The following is a 14,586-nucleotide window of genomic DNA, read 5'->3' on the forward strand; positions in this document are numbered from 1 at the left end:
ATCTGTCAACTGTATTATATGCAACCTTAATAAAAAAATGGTAAATAAGTATTTACAGTTTGAAGGATCAGCCACAATATTTTGTTCTCATATGCAAAATAACATTGATTTGTTTATCTCTCAAAACAAAGTCCCCTTATCATAGGACTGGAATTCCCAGAGATGTCCCCATGAATTGAAAGACCTGAAACACACCCTCTTCAGTAGATCAAGTCCAGTATGCAGACCAGGACCGCACAATGACAGTAAAAATGGAACTAAATCTGAAAAACTGCTCATAAGGACTCTAATTTAAAGGTATTATTGGATTTTTTCCCCTCTCTGAGCTTCACTTAAATGCATTGTGTGCTGTCACAGGCCGGCTCATAGCCTGTGGCAAAAATGAGGGGACACGAACAGGTATAGGCCAATCAAAAAGGTTCTTTATTGTAAACCAAAAACTATTAACTTTAAACAAGGAAAAAGGAATGAGGTGTGAAAATGTCATAATGTAAGGTGTATGTAAAGTGCAGGGATGCATGAATCTGTGTGTGTGTGAACATGATTGAGTGGAAACTAAGTAAAACTACAAAGGAACAAACAAAACAGGATCATACCTGGAGGAGCAGAGAGAGAGAGATAAGAGTGGTTAGTGAAGCAGTTTAAATACCCTGAGCCCAGGTGGCTCCAATCACTAACGACCCTCCTATGCCTGCAGGAGGAACCGCCCCTGCAAGGCAGAGGAGGGGCCATGACACCCCCCTCCTTAAAATGAGGGTCCCACCCTCAACCCAAAATTTGTCCCAACATATTTAAAACAAACCAAAGTGCCCCAAAAACAAATATACATCTATACCAGTCCCGGCTCCTAGCAGTCACCCCGCGTCCCCTGTCTGACTGTCCGTCCCTCCAACTCTGCAGCCCTGGTACCTGGGGAGCAATTTAAGAGAAAGAGGCACCGACAGCAAGCAGGGGTCAACAGAGAAAAGATACAAACTAGGTTAACGGAGCACGGGACAGGGCATCAGCAATGATATTATCCTTACCACTAATGTGTCTAATATCAAGGTTGAATGGTTGCAAGAACAAAGCCCAACGCATTAGGCGCTGGTTGGGATTTTGCAGGGACTTCAGAAAAATTAGTGGGTTGTGGTCAGTGAACACAATTAAAGGGGTCAAACCGGAACCAACGTAGACTTCGAAGTGCTGTAGAGCCCAGATGAGTCCTAAAGCCTCCTTTTCAATTACAGAATAGTTTTGCTGATACTTATTACATTTCCGGGAGAAGAAACTGACCGGACACTCAACATTGTCATCATTTTCCTGGAGAAGCACAGCCCCAGCACCAATTTGACTGGCGTCTACCTGCAATTTGAAAGGTTTCCCAAAATTTGGTGCTGCCAACACGGGTGCCAAACACAAAAGAGCCTTAACTGCATCAAATGCCTCTTGACATTGGGTGGACCAGATAAACTCAGCCTTGGCCTTCAACAGATTGGTCATTGGGGACACTACTACCGAAAAGTTTTTACAGAAAGCACGGTAGTACCCCGCCATTCCCAGGAAGCGCATCAGTTCTTTCTTTGTGGAGGGCTGTGGGAACTGCTTCACAGCCTGAACCTTGGCTTCCACGGGACAAACAAAACCCTGACCAACAACCTTGCCTAGGTATGTGACTGTAGCTTTGGCAAACTCACACTTTGCCAAATTGATAGTCAACCTGGCCCACACCAGTCTTCCAAACAGGGCTTGCACTCTCCGGACATGCTCGTCCCAGGAGTCCGAGTAGACGACCACGTCGTCCAAATACACGGCACACCCTTCCAGACCTGAGACCACCTGATTCATCAGTCTCTGGAAGGTGGCTGGAGCATTCCGCAAGCCGAAAGGCATCACTGTATAAGAGAACAAACCAGATGGAGTTATAAAGGCAGCAATCTCACGAGCTCTTTTGGTAAGGGGTACTTGCCAATATCCCTTTAAAAGATCAAATTTACTAACATACTTTGCTGACCCAACTTGATCAATACAGTCCTCCATCCTAGGAAGAGGGTAAAGGTCTGCTTTAGTAACATTGTTTAGTTTTCTATAATCAGTGCAGGGTCTGAAAGTGGAATCAGACTTTTTAACCAGAAGGCAGGGTGAAGCCCAATTTGAACAACATGGCTCAGCAATACCATTGTCCAACATATACTGCACCTCTGTTTCCAACTATTACAAATGCCCCAAAAAATATGTTACACAACTCACCTGCTGCCAGTCTGGGTTTAAGGACAGGAGCCACACCCCACTATCCTCCAAAACTACTAACTGGCCCCTAGTCTTCGTGCAGTCACATGTGGTGGGGTTTTATGCACACAAAACCAGTGGATTGGAAAAGACAACCAGAAACTGGCGGCCCCCCCATATCCACGGACGTGCTCCCAAGCCGATGTAGGGAAAAAGGGAAAGGGAAGCTCTACCCACGTTCACTGCCACCTAAAACAAAAACACCACGAGCCTCCTATTGACACTCGCTGATAAGCCTCAACAGGAGAGGACTCCCACCTGAACAAAAACCCAGAAAAGGCACAGAGTGAATTGCTAAACAAATTTAGCTACAAAGCTAACTGAACAAAAATGGAACACATGGCTCTCAACGCTCTCTCCAACAATATTGGCCCAACCAAAGTATCCCCTCAAACAAAACATTGGCAATCTGAACTAAACGAACAAACTACTAACCCAAGTTAACTATAAAACAATAGTCAAAATAAGCCAAACTACAAATGAACAGACTTACCAATGATAAGACAAAGACAAACTAGACAAAACTTTAACCAACTATGACACAATGTTAAAATAAACTAGAATACTAAAGTAAGACTAAAGTACAATTAACTTTAACTTAAGGACGAGCCCCCACTTGTCACAGGCCGGCTCATAGCCTGTGGCAAAAACAGGTATAGGCCAATCAAAAAGGTTCTTTATTGTAAACCAAAAACTATTAACTTTAAACAAGGAAAAAGGAATGAGGTGTGAAAATGTCATAATGTAAGGTGTATGTAAAGTGCACGGATGCATGAATCTGTGTGTGTGTGTGAACATGACTGAGTGGAAACTAAGTAAAACTACAAAGGAACAAACAAAACAGGATCATACCTGGAGGAGCAGAGAGAGAGATAAGAGTGGTTAGTGAAGCAGTTTAAAAACCCTGAGCCCAGGTGGCTCCAATCACTAACGACCCTCCTATGCCTGCAGGAGGAACCGCCCCTGCAAGGCAGAGGAGGGGCCATGACAGTGCCATTTATATATGGCACACAACACATTTAAGTGAAGCTATGTGTACATGTATACATATATATATATATATATATATATATATATATATGTGTGTGTGTGTGTGTGTGTATATTATATATATATACATATATATATACTAGTTTATTTAATTATCTAAATTAAATTACTTATGATACATACAATAAATCAAAAGTGACAGAAAAGACTTTTATATTGTTGCAAAAAAAAATGTATCGGTTTTAATTTTAAAGAGACCAACTGTTCTCTCAATTGATTTATTGCGTTTAAATAATGTTGCTTAAGTTTGGAATTTTTCCATCTTTTATCAAAGTTTCTGAAAATGGACTGAAGAGGGTTTTTTTCAGTTCTAAAAGTAACCTTATGTGTTTTTTCTAATACATCCAATTCTTTTAATCACAGGTTTCATGTGCCTTGTCTCCCTGTCGGTTTCCAGGCAGCAGAGAGTTAAAACTTAAGAGTGCAGCTCTGTATTGCGGTCCTGCTGGTTTGATCCTGTTCTCTAGAAAAGAAAGACAGATGGCTGAAGTCAATTTTCAGGTAGCGGAGCTGCAGTTTGGCATCAAGCCCTCAAGATTCTGTTATTACAATCCATTTATCTCTTACTCTCTTTCTTTTTGCTGAGCTGGCTAAAGATCTGGAATAGGTTTGGTTTTGCCATAGCAAAAAAAAAGTGCTTTTATGTGAAAAAATGTGCTTTTACATTCTCTTCACACACACACAAACACATAAATGTTGTTTCACGTATTCAAGTCCATTTCAGGAGTAATGTGTGTTTGTGAATGTAAAACCAAAGGGTTGGTGCTGTATTGAATATAACATGATGTCTGCCCTCTGTGTACTAATGGGTCCTGACTTTAGCTGGTCTGAATGAGCTTAACCTCAATTGAGGTTATTAGACAACATTTAATTGGGAAAAGACCCATGGGTCAAGAGTTTTATTGAGATGGTTCTGTTGGCCTCTGCTGGAAAGTGCAGTAACATAATTCTGCTGCTCAATCTTTCTGCATTGACAGCCATTCTAAAGTAGCTTGCTATTAAGGTGAATGGGAATTATCAGATTCTTATCAGATTGTCCAAATATCAGACAATTCTCTGTAGCAAGCTTCACACAAGCTAATATTACAAGATCCCATGGCCTTAACTCTCTTTTGAAAGAGTGTACTCTGAAACTGCCTGATGAGGGTAACCTTAAAGGGATTATTCCCAAAAATGAAAATTCTGTCATCATTTACTCACCTATATTTTGTTCCAAACCTGTATGAATTTCTTAACAACTTGAGGCTGAGTAAATGGTGACAGAATTTTCATTTTTGGGTGAATAGTCCCTTTAAGGTTACGGGAATCCCTTTGCTTCCCAGAGAGCATCAAATAGGAAAGTGATGATAAAATTGCAACCCTTTCATTTGATCCTCCTGGTTATATAGTTTTATAGAAGTTCAGAATTTTGTGGACTAAATCTAATTAGAAATGAATTAGTCTCTGCAGTGTGTGTGTTTTTTCCCACCGTAAAATTAGTTTGTATGTAAGCTTGTTTCCGCCACTGAAAAAAAACATTAAAAAGGTAATTGCACTTTTTTTTCATAACTGCGAGATATAAATTTAGAATTGAAAAAAGTCCGAATTGTGAGGTGAAGTCTAAATTATCTTATAAATTTTTTTTATTCCGTGGTGGAAACAAGCTTAAGTAGATTAGTGACCTTATAGTGTGCAGATATAAATACTAGTATCTAAAAAGACTAAAAATGAACATAAAGGTGAGCGAGTGAGTTGCTGTGTAAGAAGACTGAACACAGTGTCTCCTATATTTTTCTCTCTTGCTTATATTTAGAACCTCATTCGGTTGGATCTGTACCTGTCAGCTCAAACGCCTCGAGTCGTTTGAAAGAGCCTGTCATGTCCATGAGTTGGGCCAGATATAGAGTTTGTTTGTTTGACAGTTAATTGAATGGAAGTGATTTGACAGAAGGGTAATTTTGGTAATTAATCTGGGACAAAGGCAGCTTTGGGGGAGGTTTGACATTTCTGGGAATGCTGGTGACTTACATACATGCCAACATTACCGTAGCAACAAAATTGCTGGGAACAGCGTTGATCAAAAGCCAGGATGGATTATGGTCCTACCAGGCCCCGGGGCACCCGTCTCTTTGGAGGCCCCCTCTTGTACCCCCACACACGGTTTTTGCCAGGGACTTAAAAAAGGGAAAAATGGTATATTGTAATTACAAGTTAAAATAACTGAAAATATTTTATATTTCCTGACCAAAAGTTAAGAATTAGCTTTTAGCTTCTCTTATTTTACAAAATACAACTCGGTGGATAAAAATTGAATAGTAGTAGTCTGCATTTTTGTCTCACTCTTGTGAAGAAAAAACTACATTTACCTGAACATTTACCTTAATGTGATACTTTATATGGAAATACACTTCCATTCAAGTCTCTTATGCTCACCAAGCCTGCATTTATTTGATCAAAAATACAGTAAAAAATAGCAACATTGTGAAATATATTTATTTACTTATTAAAAGGAAATGTATTCCTGTTATGGAAAAACTGAATTTTCAGCACTATTACTCAAATCTTCGGTGTCACATGATCCTTCAGAAATCATATGTGCTGATTTGATGTACAAGAAACTTTTCTCATTATTATCAATGTTGAAAGCAATTTTGCTGGTTAGTAGTCTGCAATATCTTGAGAAATGAAGCATCAAAAGATGTGAAATTGCATTTATCCTTCATCCTTCCCTCGCACTTTGTAACATATATTTCCCTCGTGGGTCAAAATGACCCAAAGCCCTAAAATTATTTAGGATTTGTTTAAATTTTTATATTTTATTTTACTTTAAATTACTAGATTTGATCAATAAAAAAATAAAATAATAGTCATTTAAACACATTCCTCACATTGTTTCAACTTAAATAAAAATAACTCAATTTCATGCATAACCCTTTTAATTCAGCTCAAAATATCTTACATTTGGTGTCTTTGCCGACCTCTATTGGGAAAAAAATTATATAACATGATATTTCATGACTCTTGCCACTAGATGGCCTTATAGCTCTATATGGCGCAATTAGCTGTTCCACTGGGTCCTAAAGTCAGTTTTTCTTTGGTATGCATTCAGATACACATGTAGACATTATAAAATAATTTTTTGGTAAAGTTTTAGCATGTTCTAGTTTGAATTTTGAGCATTTTTAGGTTTTTCTATGTGTACTGAAGCATTCCTCGCATTCCATTCCTAAGGGGGTCAAATTGACCCGCGAGTGAAGGATTCGTTACTTTTTAAAATTTCAACCACAAAACTTAAAAAAAAAAAAAAGTGTATTCTCGGTTCAAGTGCGACAAAAGTCGTAGGGTCTTGGACTCCTCTAATGAACACTCAATTTTATTTTATTTTATTTTAAACGAGTTTTGGGTGAAAATGACCCGAGGGAAGGATGGGGGTTAATTTATTAAATAAAATTTTATTTTTATTTTAGATTGATTGATTGATCAGAAACGGACCAGAACTATCAATTTAAGTAATTTTTGTTTTTGTTTTAATGAAATAGCATTTTTGTCCCACTCTTGTGAAGGAACCACCACATTTACCCTATCAAAATCAATTAAACTAACCTGCACACATTTGTAATTGTGGATCTTAATGAAACTATATTAAACTGTTGGCCCTAAATGTAATTTCCAGTACAAAACTGCTGAATTTGACCTCTGATGCGTTACACACCAGAACGTATATAATGGAAAAGGTAAATAATAATCATAAGCGTCTGCTGCTCAATATGATGCCAGAATAGGAGAGGAAAATGTTTTCTCATCATTTTCACATTAGTGAGTTTTTAAATAATTTATCTTGCAGGAACTGCTGGGACATGTGAACTCACAGTAATACAGCTTTCTGAGATATCAGTCGTCAGTGCTGCAGGATGCTGATGGTGAGAATATTATTTATTCTCAATCTCATGTTTTCATATGTGTGTGATCAGCACATGAAACAGCATAGATGCAGATGCAGGAATGGATTAAGTATATGAACAAAGTAAATACACAAAAAGTTTACCTGTTGGCCTGAGAAGGAAGAGCCAGAGCAGGTGGTACGGTATATATAATACAGTATATGACTGTGAATGACTGTCAGAGATGAATCAGTGATTCAGATGAGAGCAGCATTGAACAGGTGGTTGGACCCCTAATGATACATCCATGAGATCCACAAGACTTTCTTTAGCACTCACACACACATATGGACGTGTCATAGTCACAAGACTTTTGCATCTACCCTTTGGAACAAACATATAACAAATCTCCTGGAAAAATAAACAAAGCAAAAAAAAACCCAGCTTTACCCAGCTGTTACCCAGCTTGCATGTGCAGCCATTTGATTATATGTTCTTTAAATCACCTTTAAGATAATTTATTCCTGTGAAATGCTGAATTTTCAGCAACATTACTCCGGTATTCAGTGTCACATGATCCTTCAGAAATCATTCTTATAATGATGATTTGCTCAAGAAACATTCATTTTTATTATAATTTTTTTCCTGAATTTTATTGATTGATAGAAAGCTCTGAAGAACAACATTTAATGTGTTCATAAATAAGATCGGAAAAAATCCAAGTCCAGGCCCTCAGTAGGTTACAAAAGTTAAAAAGCCTTTATTATTTTGTCGAGGGCTAAAACATTAAAACACCAACACGTATCGGCCCACTGGTGTTCGTAACAAACAGACAGAATCAAGCAATACTTATAGTTGCATTGGTTTCAGGTGTGCCACTCTGGCACTTGCAACACAATTTTTTGGCCACTAGAGGCAATAGTTCAGGTCATGTCTAATGCCAGAGTTTAAGGCCTTGTCCACACGAGTTTTTCCTCCTGCGTTTAAAAAAAAATCCCATCCACACATGCTTGGTTTAAAAAAAAATCTCCGTCTACATGAAAACGCAAAAACACGCTATCAAGCGTTGTCAAGACAAGAGCATGCCACACCAGCAGGTGGCGATATAACCCTAACCGTAAAGCCACGTTGGCCAATCAGAAGCCTAACAAAAAGTTATTACCGGTTCCGGTAGGCGGATAACGGCGCACACTCTGACGTCGCAAGGCAAAAACCCCGGTTTTACTGTCTACACGACAACACTGTAACCGGCGTTTCTGAAAATCCTCACCCTGGCAGGGGTTTTCAAAAATGTTCGGTTTGGTGTGGACGAACGGCCAAACCGCGTAAAAAAAAGTCACGGTTATAAAAATACCCGTGTCTGTGTGGACAAGGCCTAAATCATACAAGTACAAGGCAAAATAAGAGATCTCCAAGTGGAAAAATAGGAGTGACACTACTACAAACATCTAGTGTACTCCACCCAATATGTACCAAAAGTCAGTAAATGTGAATAGGCTAGTTACCTAGCCTGGTTAAAACCAGACCATTCTCAGTTGTAACTGAGTTATGGTCTGGCAAAGCGTCATAGACAAATCCTTTCCAGAGGGGCGTCACCAACGGACGTCGCGGATAGACCTAAAACCATAGATATCCATAACAAAGGCTAGATGTCTCGTCTGCGCTGCTGGCCAATGGAGGTCGACGTCAGCACCTGGCAGCCATCTTGTCACAGGCAGCTCGCTCACTCGTAACATTGTGTTAATGGTGCATGTACTTTTTAAATAACCATAACTTGCCCAATTTTCTACCGATTTTCAAACGGTTTGGTTTGTTATAAATGTCAGAGATGTAGTTATGACACTGCACACTTATGAAAAATAAGTGTATAAATAAATAATCAACCAGAATTATCTAGCCACGTTAATAACGTTTGTAAGAAACCAAACCGTTTGAAAATCCGTCAAGATTTCAGCAAGATAAGAGTATTTGTGTTCTCACCATACATCGGTACCACAGAGCCCGCCAGAAAGCTAGCCTGTGACAAGATGGCCGCCGGTGATGACGACAGAGACTCCGCCGTAAGACATCTAGCCTAAAACCAATCAGAGCGATGAAGGAGATGACGTATGCAGAGCGGCGGAGAAACATCTCCGAGTGTTGTTGTTTGCTCGTTTTTTAACAAAAAGGAAACGTTCAAATCGCTTAAAACAGACGCGATAGCTGATTCGAACGAGTGATGTTCGACGGCGGAATCCATCTTTGTAACGTAGGCTACAAAATCTGCTTCAAAATCCCAGCGCTGTCGTCATCGTGTAAAGCCCGCCCCAACGTTTCTGATTGGTGCCTCGATTTCGACGGATTGGAAATGGGCTTGAATGAGCTCTTTGCCAGACTAACTTTCAGAGCAAATCTAAATTTGTCGGAAGTTGTCTGGGTTTTCCCAGGCTACTAGTTACCCATCATAATTTTAATTTCATAGTCAAGATGGTTCTAAAACAACATTAACAAGAACTGGGCATTGCATTGAAAGACTAGTAAAAATTCACGAACAGCAATACACTGTTCCTATTAAGACACAACAATTACAAAAAAAGGTGAAAGGTCAAAATCTTCATCGAGACCTGGATGACTAGTGGCCCTCAAGGAATAGATCCCATATGTATCCCTTTGTTTAAGGCGTTTGATTATATCCCCACCTCTGGCATCAAGTCGAATAGCCTCAATGCCCACTACTCGTAAGGTCGAATCCCTTTCTTGTTTAGCGTCTATATAATGTGATAATTCATATTTGCAGTCCGGATGGCATACCTATGCTCAGCTACCCTGTCTCTTAATCTCCTTTTGGTGAGGCCTACGTAAAAACAGCCACAAGTACACTCTAATCGATAGACAACGTGGGTAGTATTGCAATTTATGAAACTGTTAACAGTGTAAGTTTTATTACTGAAAACAGTTTTAGCCATATTCTCACAATAATTACAATTTCCACAAGGAAAGTTCCCCTTGGGTTACATTTACACAACACAACATTTAATGTGTTCTTGCTGAAAAAATTAATAAATGTTTGTTTTTTTTGATCAATAGTGTAAGTGGATTTGTAGGGGTTATGTTTTTTTTGTGTGTTAATTAAAAGAATAAGATGAAGCTTATAATATTACGTAATTTAATGGCTTATGTCCTGCCGCTACAAGATCCTTGTTTTTCAGTTTATGACAGAAGATCGCGGGTGTGGTGTTTGCAGTTTAATTTTATTAACATCATCTTGCTCTTTTCAGAAAAAGGAGGAGGATAGGTCATAAAAAGAGGACGAGGAAAAAAAGCATACAGGGACCATTTGAAGGTAAGATGTTATTCCTGCAGTGCACATGGCCTTTGGTGTTTCAACCATAACGTAATGGCTGGTTTCTCCTGCATATCAGACAGAGGTGATGCATTCAGTGGTGCTGGTGAGACACACCCCACAGTCACACCGCAGGGCCACTGGATAGGTGTAGGACGGGTCCACGTCTGCTGAGCAGTTGGGGAGCTGCACCGTCTCTAACCGGGTCTCGTTATAGGTGCACACGCGCTGATGCGACTCGATGAAGGGCGGGTCCAGGACAGGCTTCTGCAGTGATTGACAGGTGAGGAGAGGGTGTGTCAGACTCATGGCATAATGAGGACTTTTCATTTGTGCACTGGTTTATTTTTTACACTTAAAAGCATATTTAACAATTTACTAATCTTTCAAATTTAAATAATGTCCCAAATGTCTGTTCCAATTCAAAACGCCATTAACTGAAATAGAAATTTGTCTCTGAAGGCACTTTTTTTTCTTTAAAAGTGAAACTGTGCAGTCCTGATCTCATCCTTAAAACTGGAGTGCTCTAATGTTGTCAGGTTGATTCAGCTTTATTAAATTATATTTTTGAGTTAAAAGTAGTTGATTTTGACGCTAGCACATTTTTTACAGTGTATGGTGCTGTACTCATAGACAATAAATTGTCTGTAAGATGACAATAAATTATAATAATTATAGAGTACAGCAGTAATAATACTAGTAGTATTTCTACATAATACATACAATTATGGTACTATGTAAAACGTAAAATTGTAAAATTATTTATAACATTCATTATTATGAACATTATTAACACCACAAAAAAATACATTGAAAAACATTGTAAAACAATAAAAACAACAGTAAAAAAAATAATGCCAGGCCTGACTGAGCAAATATTGCTACCATTTTCCCCACTTCTCTCTTAAGAGCACTAAAGGAAAAGCTGCTCAATTTTTTTCTTTTTCAGAAAGTGATTATTTGGGTCAAGCTGAGTTCTGGTCTCAAAAAGTGCCTTCAACCACTCTGTGTGTAAAAATTAAACACAATTACAAACAATAAATAATGCAAATGCAAACTCTAATATAACTAATATAAAATAATCTTTCTAATATATAATCAATTGTTTTCAAACCCTGTTGGCTGCTTCAACCTGATTAAAAGCAAAATCACCTAATCTATTATTTTTTGATATTCTAATATATCTGGGGTTTTAATTTGATCTATTTTAAAACCCTGTTAAGTCATTTCAATGCATTACAATCCTTGTTATAAAGTATTTTCTCCGTGACAGTTAGTTTTATATCATCTTGATTAAGTTGCAGGTGTGTGTCGCAAGAGCTCTTCTCTCTGGCTTTAGTAAATGCTGTTCATAGTCTTACTTCCCAGGTCTCACAGCGTCCCCAGCAGGCGTCAGTGGAGATGTGCAGCCCACCGCATCCCGGCTTACGGGCCAGAAAGGTAAATTCTCGAACTGCGCAGCCGATGAAACGCTTCACGTTGAGCACAGAAGCCTCAGTATGAGCTCCACAGCACAGCCAAACAGCCAGTGTCACACAGCACAGGGTCACAGGAGACAATCTATCACACACACATACATAACATAAGAGTTCATGTTAATGAGGTCATGTGTCTCAGAAGAATGATTCAGTGTTAAATATTCTATTGGTGAATATCTTCCTAAAAAGCATCAAGTAATTACTCTTGATTAATGTAACACATGCAGTTTATAATTAGAGCTATGAATTATTTGAGTTGTAATGATCCATGAAAGCAGAACCGTTTTTCTTTTATTTATATGAAGGTCACATTACACATTACATTCAACATGTACACTGTCATTCAAATGTTTATTTAAAGAAATTAATACTTTCATTGATCAAAGGTGACAGTAATAATGTTATAATATTAAAGATGTCTATTTCAAATGATTGTTATTTTGAACTTTCTATTCATTAAAGAATCCTGAAAGAAATATAGGCCTACGAAAATATGGTTCCACAAAAATATTAAGCAGCACAATTGTTATCAACATTGATAATAGTAATAAATGTTTCTTAAACACCAAATCAGCATATTAGAATGATTTCTGAAGGATCATGTGATACTGAAGGTGCACTATAAAAAGTGATCAGTTGACAACCTGTTGACAATTCCACATAACTTAATCTTTTCAATTACGCATGAAGTTTATTTACTCAATAATTTTTTTTGTCAACTGATCACTTTTTACAGTGTGGTGTATTACTATTTTACCCTTGAAAATCAGTCCTAAAAATATTACATTTTTAAAACTATGATAAGATAAACCAAAATAATGTTTCCAAATATCTGTAAAAAAAAATAATAATAATAATAATAATAAATAAAGTGCTTTGTAAGTTTCTCACCCCTGTGCTCCAGACCTCAGAGGAGCCATTGTGTTTCCAGTGATTGTGGATCTCAGTGGATAAAACAGGTGCCTAAATCACAGTAATGAATAAAATAAAAGTATTTCTAAAACATAAACCTCACTTATCCTACTTCTATTTGTCTTAGGTTCAGCAAGGTCAAAGATACCTGGACAGCAGATGCAGCACAGCAGAACTCTCCAGAAATCTCACTTGCACTTGTAGCCCTGAAGAACCTCTGACGCTGATCTTGCACAAATCTGTAATTTATTAGAAACGGCAATGCCAACCCCACCTAAAACACAAGGGGCTGTCTCTGTTGCGCCAACTGCATCTAGCAGTAATAAAGAGATGTCACATAAGACCAAAGACAAACAGGGAAGGAGCCGATGTGTCCATGTTTGTGGAAGTTGATCCAGCCCCTCAGGCTCTGAAATCTCTGCACGTCTTACTTGCTAGTACTCGGGTACATCAGCCGTACATCCATTAACTTAATGAAGAGGAAAGAACCTCTTTTTGTTTAGACTCATTCACATGGAAGAGAATGGGAAGCACCTTTATCCTCTAATCCATGTATTCATCTATTCATCCATCCATCTTGTGGGCTGTGATTAGTCCTGGCTCCAGAAAGAATAGGAAGGTGTCAGGACAGGTTAAATGAGACGTCAGGCTACAAACACTCTTGAGTTTAGTCAGATACTTACCATGGCAACATGTGACAAAATCAAAGAAGCAGTTTTCTCAAAAAGAGGTCTTTATAATTGACAACTGAGGGGTGAGGATGACAATTGCGCTGACTTAATTCAGTTCTTTATTACATTTCTACATAATGGAGTATAAATGAAATGACATTGAAAATGTTTGGATGACAAACAGACATATTAGACATAACTATTTGCTGCCAAATCAAACAGAAGTTTGAATAGAAGACAATAACATTAGGATTGACCTGACTGGGGCCACTATTATAGGGCAAATTTGATTAATATTTCCAAACATTTTTTAAAAAAGTACAGAATATCTATTAGCCTACACTGTAAAAAAAAAAAAAAAAAAAAAAAAGGAAAAGTTGCTGCCTTAAATTTAAGTTCAATCAACTTCTTGGGTGTTTAAGTAATTTAAACTTAACTTACATTAAACTGACTTAAAAATGAGTTGAATCTTGTAGACTAACTTTTTGTAGACTGACTTGAAAAGTTGAAAACTGCTTAACTTATTTTGATGAGTTAAAGCAATGTAAAACATGTTGTCTTAACTTATTGATCATATCACTTTTTACAGTGTACCTGAAAAATAGGCTACAAAGTACCTATTATAGAGTAAACACGTTTTTCTCTGCATTAAACTGAGACTATCTTCAAGTAACGTTAAACAAACTTTTCTAAAATGACGCCACAGTGACGTCTAGTGGTCAATTTGAAAAGTTTCTGGTTAACTTCAGAGACTCGATATGAGCTAATCACTTGAACCTTGTGATCATGCTGTCTGTCTCGCAACATTTCCTTTAGTTCTGCTGCTGCATCAGTTTCTTCTACACAGTGTTATTATTGGTATTAATTATTGTAATTATTAAGGATGTGTGACCTATAGTTCTCCTGAAACTGATGTCAATGGAAAGAGACGTAGGCCTACTTTTATAGTGTCTGTTTAGCAACTGGTGAAAAATAGGCCTACGCGCTGTGACTACTTTGAGCCATGTATTACATAATTTCTCAAT

At 37.9% G+C, this 14,586-nt stretch overlaps 1 protein-coding gene across 1 annotated transcript; it reads right to left on the minus strand.

Annotated features, from left to right (window-relative positions):
• Positions 1 to 10,387: 10,387 nt before the first annotated feature.
• Positions 10,388 to 13,190, minus strand: gphb5 (glycoprotein hormone subunit beta 5). The gene is made up of 4 exons (XM_056254878.1): positions 13,039 to 13,190; positions 12,870 to 12,941; positions 11,862 to 12,060; positions 10,388 to 10,767 (listed from the first exon to the last, which is right to left on the minus strand). Exons 2-4 carry the CDS (start codon positions 12,896 to 12,898, stop codon positions 10,576 to 10,578), a joined length of 420 nt encoding a protein of 139 aa, XP_056110853.1. The 5' UTR covers positions 12,899 to 12,941; positions 13,039 to 13,190; the 3' UTR covers positions 10,388 to 10,575.
• Between the last annotated feature and the right edge of the window lie 1,396 nt (positions 13,191 to 14,586).

Source organism: Rhinichthys klamathensis, unplaced genomic scaffold (assembly GCF_029890125.1).
Source record: "Rhinichthys klamathensis goyatoka isolate OS25496 unplaced genomic scaffold, OSU_Roscu_1.1 h1tg000115l_1, whole genome shotgun sequence".
NCBI classification, from domain to species: Eukaryota; Metazoa; Chordata; class Actinopteri; order Cypriniformes; family Leuciscidae; genus Rhinichthys; species Rhinichthys klamathensis.